A 16,903-nucleotide genomic window follows, 5' to 3' on the forward strand; every position below is an offset into this window, starting at 1 on the left:
AACAAACAAATCAAGTGACTGACCGACAGGGCTGAAAACAAAACATCCTTAAACTATGATATAGAAGGTTAAAACTAAACTTTAATTCATCTATTAGAACTGCAGTATCGTGTTTTCCTCTTAACACAATAATTCAGTGAAGCCTGCCTGAGATTCACGATGTAAAAACTGAAGGTAGCAGCAGTGACGGTGCGTCAATACAGGGCGCTGGGGCGCCGCCCACCCTACAATTTTGAGATGAAAAAAAAATGACATGTCAAAAAACATTATATATCAAATAATTTAATAAGAAATGTACTGTTTTAAAGCGTTAAATGTGTGCCGGAGACCGTAAGCCCCTGTCAAAAACCACTTAAATGTGACCAAATATAATATATTGCCATTCGTTGAATGATAACATACGATAACGTCACTGAGAGAGAAGCCACTCCTCCCTGTGGGCGCCGGGCAAGTGGAAGTCAACGGAAGCCAAAAAAAGGGGCAGGAACATTTGAGCAAGGACAGTTCTCATTGGCGGATGACAGTTCGAGCCATGGGCGCACGTACCTTGCGCCCACAGCCAATGAAAGGGTTTCTTATATATCATGCTGACAGGACTGTCCAATCAGAGACCTTTTGTGATTCCCTCACATCACATATCTACAGGTGCAGCATAGTTAGCACTTAGCAGATACTTGTTTTAATCTGAGAGTATGGCGAATGAAAACTCTATTGTAGCTATTCACGGAACACCATTCAATCGACGATCGGATGTCGATAAAAAGAAACTAAAAGAAATGGGACCTGACCGTCCGGATTTAAAATTTGAACAGATAAGCACTGACCGCGGAAGAACGTACAAGCGAGCTTCTCCTCCAGCCTTTATGCTTACCGGAGCTGGTTAGCGGGCTGTGCAGTGAGTAATGCGTTTTTTTGTTTCCCCTGCTTGTTGTTCCAATGTACTGGGACTGATCAAATGAACAAATGTAAAATGTTATGTCTCTTCTGCTCTAAACCTCTTTCGTGTGAGGGTGTGGGCACCTTTTTTATTCTGTTCATCTCTGAAACCCTACCCAATGTCTCTTACCTATGTCCCTACCATTCTGCTCTGAACTGTCATGCCCAAAGTAACAGGTTATTGTTGTTGGATACTAGTGTTGAGCACTGTATGTTATTGAAATAAAGCTATGTTTTTATTAATATTCTAATCAAAACCTCAGTTTTTTTTTCTCATTGCGGTGGGCTATTTAAACCGCGCCGCCCAAGTGCGCCCCCCCCAAAAAAAATATCACCAGCCGCCACTGGGTAGCAGACAAGTTTAGTTTTCACTGTAACACATTACAACACATCAACACCAACACTTTGAATAAAGAGCATTAGGAGACGTAATGCTACTTTAAACAGCTGCTCTTAAAATGCAGATATGACTTTAAATACTCAGGTTTCAGTTGATCACAGCAAATCTGTTTCTGCAGAATAAGAATCTGTGTAACAATGTCCAGTCAAATGGTTTTGCCAGTGAAACAACTTTACATAACATTAGATATCTTACGTGGTGGAGCTAATTCTCCGGACACACAGTCGCCTGCCTCAGTTTAAAAGATTCATCATCAAACTCTAACGCTTCTCTCTGCTCGGCGGACCGGCTCATGTCGGCTCATCTCGGTGTGTGTCGGTAATAACTCCCGTTAGCATCGCCAGTACTGTTGGTATCTTGCCTCTGGGCTAGCGGAGCTAAGCTAACAAGCCAGGTACAGAGACACCGATACCTGCGAATCACTTCTAACACATCTAAATAAAATACTAAACTTTACTAACACAGAAACGGGAGCGCAGACGTCTTAAACTTGTCCGTCGGGAGAACAAGCAGAACAACAAACTGTGTAATTCATCCGATGTGTGACTGGAAGCGTTTCCTCGGTCTCAGGTGGTGTTCAGTGCCGGAGAGTAGCCTGGTAGCTCAGGTGAAGCCGAGCAGGCAGCAGGCTAGGAGTTGCAGTCGTTGCGCTGACTGTGACTTCACGTGAATTACAAACATCTACAGTTAGGTCCATAAATATTTGGACATTGACACAATTTTTAAAATTTTGGCTCTGTACACTACCACAATGGATTCTGAATGAAACAATCAATATGTGCTTTAAGGGCAGACTTTCAGCTTTAATTTGAGGGTATTAACATCCAAATCAAGTAAACGGTGTAGGAATCACAACACATTTTATATGTGGCACCCCCCTTTTTAAGGGACCAAAAGTAATTGGACAATTGGCTGCTCAGCTGTTCCATGGCCAGGTGTGTGTTATTCCCTCGTTATTTCATTGACAAGGAGCAAATAAAAGGTCTAGAATTCATTTCAAGTGAGGTATTTGTGTTTGGAATCTGTTGCTGTCAACTCTAATTATGAAGTCCAAAGAGCTGTCACTATCAGTGAAGCAAGCCATCATTAGGCTGAATAATCAAAACAAACCTATCAGAGAGAAATCAGAAACATTAGGTGTGGCCAAATTAACTGTTTGGTACATTTATAAAAGAAAAAAACGCACTAGTGAGCTCAGCAACACCAAAAGACCCGGAAGACCACGGAAAACAACTTTGGTGGATGACAGAAGAATTAGTTCCCTGGTGAAGAAAAACCCCTTCACAACAGTTGGCCAGATCAAGAACACTCTCCAGGAGGAGAGTGTTCAGAATAGAACTGGGTGTATACGGAGACGGAGGCTTATCAAGTTTTTCCAGATTCCAGTAAGAGGAGCAGCACTTTACAAAAAGAATTGGTAAAACAACTCTGGGTTTGTTGATGACTTTGTTCCTCAATTTCAGTTACATTTGAAAACAAAGACAAACTGTGTCATATTAGAGAAGAGCCTGCTACAGATTCCTGATTTTAGTTTTTCCTTGAAATAGTTTTAAAATGTTTAACCGTTTAGAAGTGAGACAAAAAAAGTTGCTCCCTGTGTTCACAGGGAGCAACTGGGCGGGTCCAACACGCAACAGATGCAACAATGAAAAGAAAAAGGAAACAAATATCTCCGGATGAAAAAGTGAAGCCACACACGTAGAAGACAAGCACATTTTCTTTGTGCTTCTAATTCCGGCATTGTCGTCTGTTTTGTAGTGTCGATTAGTTTTGTATTCATTAGTCATTATTTTGTACACAGAGAATATTTTCATTTTGAACATTCGTGTCCCAAATATAATGTTTCATAACATTTGCTGCCAGTGGTTGGGACATTTCTTTAAAGTTGTCACAATCGTATCTTCCTGATCTGAATGAGATGTGTCATATTGAACGTGATGTATGTAACAGGAGGAGAGAGGTGTGCATGTGTGAAGCCTGGTTTAGTGAAGTCACTGTACTGATATCATTGTGTCCCCGCAGAGAGCTGTGGAGAAGATAAACGTCCCCGACCAGCAGGTCAACAGTGGTCGTCCTCTTTTCCCTCAGCTTTAATGGACACAACGCAGAGTCCAGGGACAGTGGGGGGTCGTGACCTGGATCCACACAGACTGGTGCATCTCTGGAGCTGTGGACCAGCAGCAGCTTGGTCCCCAGAGGCTGCTTCACGTCACAGAGTGTGTTCATTTACTTTCTGTTATTGCATTGAATGGAAATGGTGAACAGGGTTGGTGTTCACATGTGAACCGATACCAGTAACAGCAACAGAACTTTTGAACTCAGTCAATGTGTGGAGAGCTGGAAAAGATGGCGGCGCTCGGTTTGGCTTGATTTTACATTCACTGTTAAACGGTTCAAGTTCAACTGAAATAGTGTTTTATAAGATGGTGGAAATGAAAAATGAATGAGGACCAAGTTCCAGCTGATAGTATCAACTCCTCTGTCTGAAGGTGAGTTAACCTGTTCGAGGGCAGTACCCCGAAGGAGCCGTCCAGGTGCGCTGTTTTACCGATCAGCGTCAAACATTGTTATTTACAGAACTGCGTCGTACAGCTAGGTACTAATATCGTTAGAAAGCTAAGATTCTTCTGATTCAACTGATGTAAACCATTTCAAGATCCGATTTTACCACAGCCGGTACAATCAACGTCCCAGTCAGACCGGAAGTGGGAAATAAAATCCTGTACAAAAAGATCTCAAAATGGTGGATAGCCATATCCTATTGGTTCAAGTGAGCTGTCAATCTAAACTTGACCCAATCGGAGCTGGCATGGGCTGGCATGGGCTGTCCACAGCCTGCAATAGCCAACGAAGCACCTTGTTGTTGGAAGGAGCCTGCCCCTCTTCTGACGTGTAAAGGCTGAGCCAATTGCTACCGATTGCTACCGATACATGTTGCTAAAATATATGAAAGATGTTTATTTGTATACCTTTTAAACCATATGACCGGTTTTGTCTCCTTTATAAAAAAGTATGATTTTGAGTGTAAAATTAGCCTTTTTATTTTAAATATGTTTATTGAAGTTTTCAGTTTTTAGAACAGACAGTGCATACAAACACATATAACATACAGAACAAAGCACATCAAAATTAGTAGCCGCGGTCCATGGTCAAAACATAAATATTAAGTAAAAGGATCAGAAGTTTTGTCAAGTGAATGTCAGAGTACAATAAAAAAGAAAAATACACATACATATGCATAGTAAAGCACTATAGAGCGGCCTACCCATTAAAGAATCCTAGTACAGGGTCCCAAATCTTATCAAACACATCTCCTCTATCATCGTTATAGTATCTCAGTCGCTCCAAATGCAGTGTGTTAGACATTTCTCCTAACCACAGGTCGTATGTAGGCACAGAGTCCAACTTCCACACACGTAATATCAATTTCTTGGCAAGCACCATCCCAAATTCAATAGCCTTCTTCTCGTATTTATTAATAAAAGACAAGGGACTTGTAGCTCCCAGAATTGCCACAAGTGGGTCAGGTTCCAAACGTTTCCTAAAAGCCTCAGAGAAGCATTGAAAAATACTTTTCCAATATGAATGGAGTTTGCTACATAACCAAAATGAGTGTGCTAAATTACCTATCATGGACTTACATTGATTACAGACAGGTGAGACATTAGGGTAAAATTTGTTTAGCTTCTCCAGGGAATAATAAAGTCTGTGGACTGTTTTAAACTGTATAAGATTGTGTCTAACATTAACTGAACATCTGTGCACATTCCGCAAACATTCATCCCAAATATCATCACTCAGTTCCAAATTTAACTCATCTGCCCATGCCTGCCTACGCTCCTCGGTACCCAGCACAGCTCCCTTATGAAGAATTTTGTAAAAGAAGGAAACCGCCCCGCGAGTAGCCGGATCAAATTTATTCATTGTTTCAAGAGTTTCGTGCTTATTCAGGCTCTGATAGTTCGTTACATTTTTACGAATAAAGTCTCTAATTTGTAAATATCTGAAAAAGCTTGAGGTAGAAATATTATAAGCAGTTTGTAGCTGTCTAAATGTGGCAAAACATCCTTCAATATACGAATCATTTATGTTAACAATACCCTTTTGTTTCCAGTCAAAGAAAGCTGCATCGTTAATGCCTGGTATAAAAGAGTGATTATTAAAAATGGGAGTGTCAGTATACATTTTTGGAGCCTTAATATAAGATTTTATCTGCTCCCATATGCGTATAGGGCCATGAATTACAAGGCTGTTACTATAGCATGACTTCTTGACTGTGGTGGGGCTATTAAGCAGAGCCAACAAGGACGACTTTTTGCAAAGCAGCCGTTCTATGCGTAGCCACGCTGGGCATGAATCTGAAATAGACGGGGGGCCCCTTCTCCACCAAGCAAGCATAGACAGATGAGTAGCCCAATAGTACATTTTAAAATTTGGTAAAGCAAAGCCACCAACATTCTTTGCTTTACATAAATGTTTTTTAGAAATTCTAACGGCTTTGTAGTTCCAGATAAATGATACAATAATGGAATCTAGTTGCTTAAAGTAAGACTGAGCAATAAAGCAAAGAATGGATTGAAAAAGATGGAGGAAACGCGGCAGTACAATCATCTTAATAGCATTAATTAAAATTAGCCTTTTTAACCTGGTTGGTCTCATGGTTACAAAGGGTCATTTGGAGTCTCCAAATGGCCTTTGTGGAAAACGCCCAGACACGCTCTTAGGAAAAAATCGGTCAAATATTTATTTTCTGTGGTATTGTTATCAAATTTGAACTTGGGCTAGTCAAGGCTTCATGCTAGAGTCCCATTCTGTTTTCCAGCTCAGTCCCAGCTAGAGTCATCTGCAGGCATCTGTTTATTAACAAATATTCAGGCGGAAATAAAAACCTTATACTTCTTATTGATTAAGTCTCATAAAAGTACTAACTACAAATTTGGAACTCTGATTAACAATTAAATTAATAACTATAACCAAAATTACCATATTGATAGTCATCTAAGTTGAAGGATATAGAGTTCTTGACAGTGTAGAGGTTGGCAAGATTCACTTATGCAACAATAATGAAAAAACATTTGTGAAAGAAAAACATATATTATGAATACAATAAAGTATAAGAACACAAACTACTAACGGTGTACTTAATATATAAAGATGTGTATGTGAGTATGGCTGTGTGTGTCTGTGTGTCTGTGTGCTTTCAAAATGGCGGCTGGCCACTTCAAAGATAACACCCCCCCTTTGGAATGTTTACGACATGTGGCGGGGGTCAGAGAGATTGGGTGAAGAGATATGTGTGTGTCTGTGGTGGTGCCAAGTTAGAGAAAGAGTGTAGAGTTTAATTTAAAGAAAGACTCTGAAGAGCAGAACAAACTAACATTAACTTTCAACTAACCTACAGCAAAAATATCACAACAACACAATTCAAACTTATAAACATCAAACAGAATCGAATAAACAGTCTTTGCTTAGCCTAGTATAATTATTAAGCCCAGTTGTGTTACCCGTCCATGGAAAGGGAAAAAGGTCGCTGTGCAGTTCCTAGTTCTGTGAAGTTGTGTTGCTGGTTTTGTGGCTCCTGCCTTTGTGGTTCTGCTGTTCGATACAGCGGTTGATGTCCTTCAGCAGGCCCTCGCGTCGCTGCTTGAAGGTTGGTAGAGTTTGGATTGAAGGAGGTTTCCCTCGCTCGGTGAGCGGGAAGCTGCACCTCTTGTGCTGACAGAGGTCGGTTGCGTTTAGTTTTGGAATCGAAAAGAGGAGTTGGACAAGTCAGACTTCTCTCCTCGGCGGGATCGTAGAAAGAGAAGATGTGAGCTGGAGAAGCCTGAGGAAAAAAGGAGGGGGAGACCTGGCCTTATATTGGCCCGGTGACCTCACAGGTCATGGGGCCCAAAGGGACCAATAGTGGTTGACACTTGTGTCTCTGGTCGATTTTCACACCTCTGTGTGATGTTGAGGCATCCTGGGAGACTGAGTTCTGGAGGCTCTGGTTTTCTCCAGAACTAAGGACATGCAGCTTTAGGCTTTTGACTGCACATGTAGGCCGAACTTTGGTTCTCCAAATACCAGGTCCCAGCACAGGTGACCCCTCTTACCTCAACTTGACTGGTGCAAAGTCGGTCCCACAGTCGGATGAAAGAGAGCCTCCAGTCTTTAGAGGAGGTTGGTCCCACTAGAACACAGTCTGGGGTGGGTGGGGGGGAAGAACTGATTGATCTTCAGAAAACGAGCCACGCATTCGAATGACCAGCACTCTGACATACTGTGCAAGTTTCTGGGCCAAGGATGAAGACGTAATGAGGAAGACTCCGAGAAGCAGCCCATCCAGGACACCACAAGAACAAGTTCACACACTGGAATTAAAGGAGGGCGGCTCCCTGCCTTCAGCGACTGCTTGTGAACGTGAACCTGGAAAGCTGGACTCATTTTCAAATCTATGCTGAAACTAAACCTCTAAATAACCACATCGTCTTCCATTAGGAGATGTCCTCCGTCCTCTCCTGTCCCTCGGCTGTCTCACACACACAGTTTGGTTTAAAATTACTGTCAACTCAACATCTTTGTGTTTTTGGCAGTTTCTCAGATTACTAAGATATCAACAAGTTCTCTGAAGCTCAACAATTTGAGGGTTTATTGTTTATTCAATTGATACAAATTTCCTTTTATAATTATAAATGATTAAAAATTATAATTTGACCTTTTATTTTATCAAAACGTGACAAACAAAAAATACTGAACTCAGCTTCTTGAATGTGAAGATTTACAATATTCTTATTTTCAATAATTTAGCAATATTGATTATTGATTCTGAGCATTTTAAATTGATTAATCAATTCAGACATTTCTTTGGACTGAAGAGTCGAGCGTCAGATGCATTAATGTTTAGGAGCAGTCGAAATCCATATTGAATTTGAGTTTATTAACACTGATGCACACAGTTAGCAAGGGAATCACAATTTACGTTATACAAAAATAACTATAAAAACATAATTTCACATCAGAAAATCATAATATGAAGTAACACAAAAGAAAAGGTCAAACATCCTTTGGTACCACCGTCTCAAATGTGAGGGGCCTTCTTCTTTTTCCAAAAAACTGTAAACGAAACAGTCATGAGCATTATGGAACCCTGTCTTGTTCTGTGGAGCTGAGTGATTGATTGATTGATTGATTGATTTATTGATTGCACATTAACAATTCTTCAACTGAAAATACAAATAAAGACTTAAAGCCACTTTAAAGAGGCAAACAAAAGTGCAGTTTCATATTTCACCTGTTCAGCTCAGGAGGTGGAGAAGAAAACAAAGATGGAAAACTAAAACAATGCAGTAATTTTACCACAGCATAAAAAAAATATCACACATAACACACTGTAGATGTTGTCACATGGGCAAGTGGACGGGACATGCATCCACACATCATTCTGAAAAACACAAGAAGAGCTGAAGTTTTGAATTTCATGCCACGTGTTGAAAAGGATTCATTTGGATAACCTCTGCAGCGCGGCTAAAGGTAAAGAGACATGTTAGAATGTTTCATAGAGCCAGGCTGTGACAGAGTCCGGCCTGACACATGAAAGTTGTGTGCACAACACAAACCACAGGGTGTGGTCCACAAAACAAAGGCGCCCTCTTGTGGTGGTGCATCAGTTTTCAGATTGCACTTGTTCTGCAAGGAGAAATGTGAAAGCTTCACCCAAGCTTCTGCAGCTTAAAGCAACGAGCAGTGAGATGCAACATGAGTCCAGCTCAACAAACTGAAACATCAACACAACGACCAATGACAGGACAGCATAGTGCCGCCCGTCAGGAATGATTGACAGCTGATCTCTGTGAGGAGCAGAAACGTCACCACGACGAACTTTGATCAACAAACATGGAGACAAAAGAAGTTCAAGATTTAAACACAGAATCTAAATCACTGCTTGTAATGACTCGAGTCTATTTGAGTTTACAGAACTCAGCTGCGGATCCAAGATACATCACAACTCCAGCATAGAGAGGCTGAGTGAATGTGGTCTGGACTCTGTGGAGGAGAGTCATGGTGTCAGAGACGCTGTAGAAGGACAGAACACCTGCACTGTGATCCAGGTACACTCCTACTCTGGAGGACACAGGACCTGACACTGGAGTCTCGATGCTGTTGTAAGAAAAGCTATAACTGTTTCCATCACAATATAATGACCAAGATTTATCATTGAATCCAAATAAACATTCATATAAGTCTCCTGCTCTGCTGATATTCTTGTATGTGACTGATACATCAACTTGTCCTCTCATCCCCATCTCCACCTCCCAGTAACAACGTCCAGTCAGACTCTCTCTACTCAGGACCTGATGCCAATAAGTGAATCTGTCTGGGTGATCAGAATAAGACTGATCTTCACTCATATATGTTACTTTTCTGTTTCCCTCAGATAATAAAAGATGTTTGTATACTGTGTTTGGATCCAGTGTGATTTCCTGTGAATATCTTAAGAAGTCAGCTCTGGTCTCTGGTTGTGGCAGTAAAACATCCACTTGAGACACAATCGTTAAAATCTCTGTCTCTGTCTCACTCAGAATGTCCTGTAGTAGACCTCTGACCTGTGACACAGCTGCTGTCACGTCCTCAAAGTTCCTCAGAGGACGGATCCTGAAGCTGGATGAGTGTGTAGATCTACTGAGTGGTGACAGTGAGGGGTAGTTGTGTAGAAACTGGTAGCGATCCTCTGTGTCTGAGAGCTGCTTCAGTTCCTGGTCTTTCCTCTTCAGCTCAGTGATCTCCTGCTCCAGTCTCTCCTGAAGCTCTCTGACTCGACTCACTTCAGTTTCCTGCTGGGATCTGATCTGCTGCTTCACATCAGAGCTTCCTTTCTCCAGCAGACGGATCATCTCAGTGAAGATCTCCTCACTGTCCTCCACTGCTTTATCAGCAGAGCCATTGAAGGCCTCCTCCTCCTGTTGAAGCAGCTTCACGTCTTTCTCTGTGTCCTGGACTCTCTGCTGGATTGTTTGTCTCCTCAGCCCGAGCTCTCTCTGCCTCTCAGTCCTTTCTGCTGCAGCTGACACTGTGTCGTGGTCTTTATGTTCCTCCACAGAGCAGAGATAACAGATACACTGCTGATCAGTGCGGCAGAACATCTTCATCACCTCGTCGTGACGAGAGCAGATGTTCTCCTGGAGCTTCTCCGAGGGCTCCACCAGCTTGTTTTTCTTAAATGGAGCTGACTGAAAATGAGGCTGGAGGTGTTTTTCACAACAAGAGGCCAAACAATCCAAACAGGACTTGAGAGCTTTCAGTTTTCTCCCAGTGCAGACATCACAGGCCACTTCTTCAGGTCCAGCATAGCAGTGATCAGCAGGAGCAGCTTGGAGTCCAGTCTTCTTCAGCTCCTCCACTAAAGCAGCTAACATGGTGTTTTTCACCAGGACAGGCCTCGGTGTGAAGGTCTGTCTACACTGAGGACAGCTGTAGCTTCCTCTCTCCTCCCCATTGTCCCAGTGGTTGTTAATACAGCTCTTACAGTAGCTGTGTCCACAGCCAGTAGTCTTCAGTGGATCCAGACAGATCTTGCTGCGCCATTTCAGCTGCTGCCAGAGACTGAAGAACAGGTTCACTTCCTCTGAACAGAAACAGATCTCTGCTCCTCCCTCTCTCGTTCACTCCCTGCAGTGACTCATCTCCCACAGTTCACAGCTTGTTGTTCACTGGTTCTCTTACTCTGACACACCTGTGAAGGGAGGAGACACAGACATAACCTGACTGGGAGGAGCTGGTTGTGAGTTTTTATCTTTGTATCACATCTCAAAGTGAATAATTGCACTGGGAACTGTCACATTCAGCTCACAACAGCACAGGTTGTATGATTCACATTCTTCAAAGTTTCCAGAAAAGTTAACAAATCTTTTCAATGGAAGAAAAACTACATTAACACACACGTATGAAAGAGTCAAAGTATAAAAACACTACACTTGTTTCTAAATCTCTGTCCCCCTCAGTGTGAAGCTGAGCTGTTACAACAGCACATGCAGCCAGAGATGATACAGACGCACAGCAAAGTTAATGGAGTTCTGAATATGAACAATGACAAAGGAACCATGTCAACAACTGTTCAGCTTCTATCAAAGACAAAGATAAACTGCTCAAACTGTTTCTATATAATACAAGTGACACCAAAGCTCTTTCTGTTCTGAACCAGTTGGATGAAGTTTGTCTGTGACGGAGCAAAGAGTCGATCCCAGTCGACATGAACCTGATCCTGAATGTTTTTATCGTTTACTGTTTTAACTCTGCAGAAACTATAAAACCTCAAAGTTTGTTTTGTGGTGTCGTACATTCGTTAGAGTAAAACATGTGGATATATGCTTACAAACACAAAGACATTCTCAGAGAGTCCACCAGATGTGTGTCTTATTTACTTTACCCTTTGGGGGACGACCTTTGACCTAGGGAACCATCTCTTACCAGTTAACAGATGGGCTCAGAAGGAATGTTCTTGACCAGTGTGCCTTCATGTTCGGACACAAAGATGTGCCCTTATTCAGTCAGAAATCCCATGTGGGATGCATTATACCTGAAGTCATGGGTGGAACCAAACTCCCTATATATGTGTGCTTTCATCCCCTGCAAGTCAGATTTCACTATTGGCTTGTGTGTCTCCGAGTCTCTAGAGCTCGTCCTGACCTGTGGTTTCTTGTAATAAACTTTGTTACACTGAAACTACTGGGTCCTCGGAATCCTTCCTTCATCATCAACAACTTCTACAACATCATTGACCTCTCGGCTGCATCAAATATACGCTAGAATTTGGCGTCACGTCGGTAACGAGCTGTGTCCTACTGCACTTACAACGGCTTTACGAACGGTGAGGATTTCTCATTTTACTTGAACGCTGGTAGTTCATCGTGGTTGTTGTTTGTGTCTGTGTATGCACACCGTTAAAGAACCTGTTTTTATGGGCATGTTGTGTTGTTTGATGTGATGTGAAGCTCCGTGCTAAATTTTATTTTATTTGCGAAGTGGCCATCGCAATTAAAAAGGGGGGAATAATATAGAACAGATACAAGTGTGAAAAAAGGCAGAAAAGTACTTAAGGTACAGGACATAGTTTAGAATAGCGTAATTGTAATGATAAGGTGGTTAAATGACATTGTGCAAGATTATAAAAGACGGTACCTCAACTTTTTAACGGTAAGACATGTGTGTATTAATCACTGCTTTTCAATTGGCTAAGGCATAGCCAGAAATTGAGTTAAAGAGAAAATTTGGGATAAACCTGGATCCAGGGAATTTGAATTAATAAATAAGTGTAAAGTGATAAGAGAAAGAGTAATAAGAGAAAAATAAGAGTAAGGAAATGATCATAGGAAGAGCCGCAAATTTGAATAGTGGAAGCCCTCAGTGAAGGAGCGTTAGTATGGGCCGTAAAAACCTCACCACAGGTCAGTTTAATAACTGGAGATTGTAAAATAAAAATCCAATTGACTGTTCCCACTCTGACATTTGTTGACGAACAGTGTCTGATGCAGCCTCTCATTGGATGATTTACATCTCATAAAGGTAGCACAAATTTTAAAAGAAGTAGAGAGAAATAGCGGCAAAAAGCATGCTTGGGTGTGAATGAGCTTTTGAGCTGTTGGATGAAAATGAGTGTGCGTGTATGTACAGGGCGTCGTGGGGCTGTGTGTAACAGGAACAGCCCCCCCCCTTCTCAATTAGTGGTTTGTGTGTGTGTGTGTGAGACAAAAATGCAGAAGGGATATGCTGTGTGATTGTTAACTTGTTTTTGAGAGTTTAGGATGAGTGCTGTTTTGTGTTTGTGAGTTGAATTTGCAGTGTTTTTTGGATGTGTGTGCCAGAAGTGAATCAGCACAACTGAATAAACATATGAAAGGACTGCTAAAATATGAGCCTTGTAATATCACAATGAGCCTCTATTTAAGGGGACTTGAAACTATGAGCTGTTCTTATAAAACAGACGTAATGAAATAATGAATCTTCTTAGGAGGACTTAATTAATATAACCACACCTTTGATTCCTTCCAACTGATGCACATTTTTTCCATGTGCTGGTGTGTGTGTGATGACTGTGGACATCGCTGTGTTTCAGCTTTGTAAGAAATGCAGCAGGTGCTGGTTTGTGTGATCTAAAGTTAATAACAAAAAAGGTTTTATGATTGATTAAATATATATATGTTGTGGTTGCGAACGGGAAATTTGATAACTTATAAGGACAGATATTTTGTTCTCTGTATTAGAGAAAGCAAATAGCCCCTTTCAGGGAACTATTGCATTAGTCTGTCTTCCCTTGTATTCACAGCCCCCACCTTTCTGGTGTGTGTGTGTGTGTGTCTGTGTGTCTCTCGTGCATGAACATGACTCTGCGTGTAGAAACGTGAGGGGGATTTTCATTGTAATAACAGCCTTCTGTGAGACACAGGGACAGAGTCAAAATGTGTTTTAAAACCAATTCTTTAATGGGGTTTTAGACAAAGCTAAAAAGGACAATTTGTTTCTTTGTTTGTTTGTGGGAAAGCGAAATTGTGCCGACAATATTAGGAAATAAAGTTGTTTGTTTGATTCACCTAGATTGGATACGTCTGTAGTTCTAAACAAAATATTTCACTGTTTGAACTCTCTTGCTTCATTTGGTTTTCATTAAATTCGACAATACTTAGTTAAGGGTTCACTTTGGGAACAAATTGGGTTTAATTTGACATTTTTGGCTTTAAATGCTGGATAATGATAATTTTGATAGAAGGAGAGATAGTCAGAATTTTATTTTAAGGTGATAACGTGAAAAGATTGTTTGCATTTACTAGAGAGTGCAAATACTCTTTTATCAAGTGTGTCAACATCTACACTATGGGCTGATATAAAATAAGAATAACAAATCTTTTTTTCCTCACTGGGTGTTAGAAATGTGCGATGCACAGAGGGAGAATCATTAATATATATTTGTTTACGAAAGGACTGCTGAGTTTTGAGTACAGCCGTGAATAAATAATTAACTATTGAGAACTTTAAAGATATTATTAGACTGAAATAAACTAAGGTATACATTGATGATGCATTGTAAGAAATTATGATGGGTGTTTAAAGAAGAGAAAAGTCTGTTGACCTAAATGCTGGCAAATAAAGGGTGCAAATGTGTGCAAATCATACTGAATCGCTTGTGTTGTTGTTAAAAGGATGTAAAGATACTAAATCATTGTCTTTTTCTTTCCCTTACGATGGGTGAGAATTGAGGTGGAAAGCCGAAAAGACAGCGGGCCGTTACAGGTCACGGCCTGAGGCTTGCTGACCACTGCGTGTGCTGCTTCTATCTCCACTTTGATCAAGGCGGGTAGAGTCTATACACAAACTCTTTAACAAAAACCTGCATCTTACATATTTGTATTTGTTCTCATTTATAGTTATTATTGCTGATAACCATTTCAACCTGCTTTCATTTATAAGCTATTATAGGAGATTGATAGAGCACATTCATCTGCTTACATGCACATGAAAAGCTACATGCTGTAGTCAGTCAAATATGAGGATTGACAACAGACTGACCAGTTAATGCATTTAATTAATTAATGGAATAGGATTATTGGTTTAAACTCTGCTGAGAGTTGCAAATGTGAGTTTCACTGTTTGTGTTTGGTTTATTCTGATCTGAGCTGTGTTGGTGATACACTATTGTTACTTTTTGATGATCTGAGATAAAATAGGTGGTTGTCTTGTTGCAATTAGGAGCACATTTGGTGACAGTCAGTCACTTGTGGGAGCGCAGGATCTTTTTGTCAAACATTACAAGCAGATTTTGAGTTGTGATATTACATTGATGAGCTTTTTGATTCCTTTGGAGTTGGGAAGTCAACTTCATTTCTATTGGCTGCAGTAAATTAGTGGTTTTACTACATGATTTATGAATTGATTAATTTGTTGAGCTGTTGATTGCTTGATTGATTTGTTGATTAATCAATTCCTAAAAGGGGGGAGGAGTAATCTAAAAAGCTTTAAGTAGCTTTAAATCTTAGCAATTACTTTTTAAATTTACAATAAGGGAGCAAAAGGTGGCTGCTACTATGGGGAAAAAGGACACTAAAAGTCCAAAAGTAATTACTCCTGTTGATGTAGTACAGAAGAATAATCCTTTAGTTAAAGGCATTGCAAAAATATCGGAAAAATGGCATGAACGCTGGGCTAATATTGAACGACCATGGCCGGTAGAGGGAACTATGAACCCAGATGTAATCAGAATAATGCGAGTACTTGTATCCACATACAAGGCAGCGCAAAAGATTGGCAAAAAGGGACGCAGAGAAAAGAAACAAGTGGAGCTTGGCATACTCCAGTTGTTTGAAATTGAGGGACAGAAACTGATCAAAGCTGCAAACGATAAGAGAGATAGGGACGTAGAAAAAGAGGGACAAACAGAAAGACAAATAACGCTGAAGAACCAGGTAGAGGAGTTGCAGACACAGAGGGAAGGGCTGCAGAAAAAACGCTTCCAATTATTGTGCATGGAAGATACTTTGCGCTCAAGAAAACAGTTGACACACAAGAAGATGCTTCCTGTTGTCGTCCGAGGGCAGAATTTGGAGTATAGGCCTTGGCAGACTACAGATATGTCAAACATAATAGAGAAGTTACCGATTCTTCAAGATGGAGCACATTCTTGGATTTCAAAGTTGGAAGAGATTATGGTGGGAGAGCAACTTGCCATGGGAGATATTAAGAGACTCTTGGCTAATCTCCTTGGAGTTCATGCTATGGGAGATATTCTACAGAAAGCAGGACTTAATCAATATGTGGGAACTGCTGTGAATGATTCAGATTTGTTTTGTGCAAATAGAGGTCGAGTGTGTAGAGCACTGAAAGAGACGTTTCCGACAAATGTACATCCTGACAACATTCTTATTGAACCACTGGGACAGGAAGAAAACCCGAGGGCATATGTGTCAAGAGCTCATCAAGTGTGGAGAAATGTCACAGGAAATGACCCTGATTTGAATCAAATGGAACAGTCAATTTTGAGAGCCAAAATACAGAAGGGGCTGCCCCTAACAGTGGAAAGAAAACTGGCAGAGGTGGTTGGTCTGGGAAGCATGGAAAAAGGTGTTTATACAGATCATATAGCCCATCAAGTGGTGCTGTACAGGAAAAAGGAACATGACCAGAAGGAACATGACAAGGATGTTCTTAGAAAACTCAATCAAATACAACTGGTGGATAATAAGAAAATTAATAAGCAAGCTCTGGTTATACAGAATCAGGCTGCACTAGATCAATCACTACTACAATCACAGCTGAACCAGGTTCAGCTCCAATCGTTCCAGCCATCATCAGTGGTTCCAGTCATCTCCTACCAAGAATCAGCATTTGATCAAGCACAGAACTGGAGAGGAAGGTTTAATCCTAATTTCCAACAGCATTCAGAAGAATGTTATGATTGTGGACAGTTTGCATGTGAGTGTAACAGCTGGATAGAATATGGAGAAGGAGAATACTGAAGAAAGTAGGGGGCTACATGACCCAGCCGGAAAACACTGGATGATCTGCAAATGCTTGGTTGCAAGAGAAATTAGGAGCAATAGG

General features: G+C 40.9%; 1 protein-coding gene across 2 annotated transcripts; it reads right to left on the reverse strand.

Moving 5' to 3' along the window:
• Positions 1–8,234: 8,234 nt before the first annotated feature.
• LOC128455092 (tripartite motif-containing protein 16) lies at positions 8,235–10,933 on the reverse strand. Of its 2 annotated transcripts, XM_053438729.1 has the most exons (2): positions 9,296–10,871; positions 8,235–9,248 (listed from the first exon to the last, which is right to left on the reverse strand). In XM_053438729.1, exons 1-2 carry the CDS (start codon positions 10,729–10,731, stop codon positions 9,236–9,238), a joined length of 1,449 nt encoding a protein of 482 aa, XP_053294704.1. In that variant the 5' UTR covers positions 10,732–10,871; the 3' UTR covers positions 8,235–9,235. The 2 variants fall into 2 exon arrangements, with proteins under 2 accessions (XP_053294704.1, XP_053294705.1); XM_053438730.1 differs by having other exon boundaries at positions 8,235–10,933.
• Between the last annotated feature and the right edge of the window lie 5,970 nt (positions 10,934–16,903).

This window comes from Pleuronectes platessa, chromosome 13, assembly GCF_947347685.1.
Source record: "Pleuronectes platessa chromosome 13, fPlePla1.1, whole genome shotgun sequence".
NCBI classification, from domain to species: Eukaryota; Metazoa; Chordata; class Actinopteri; order Pleuronectiformes; family Pleuronectidae; genus Pleuronectes; species Pleuronectes platessa.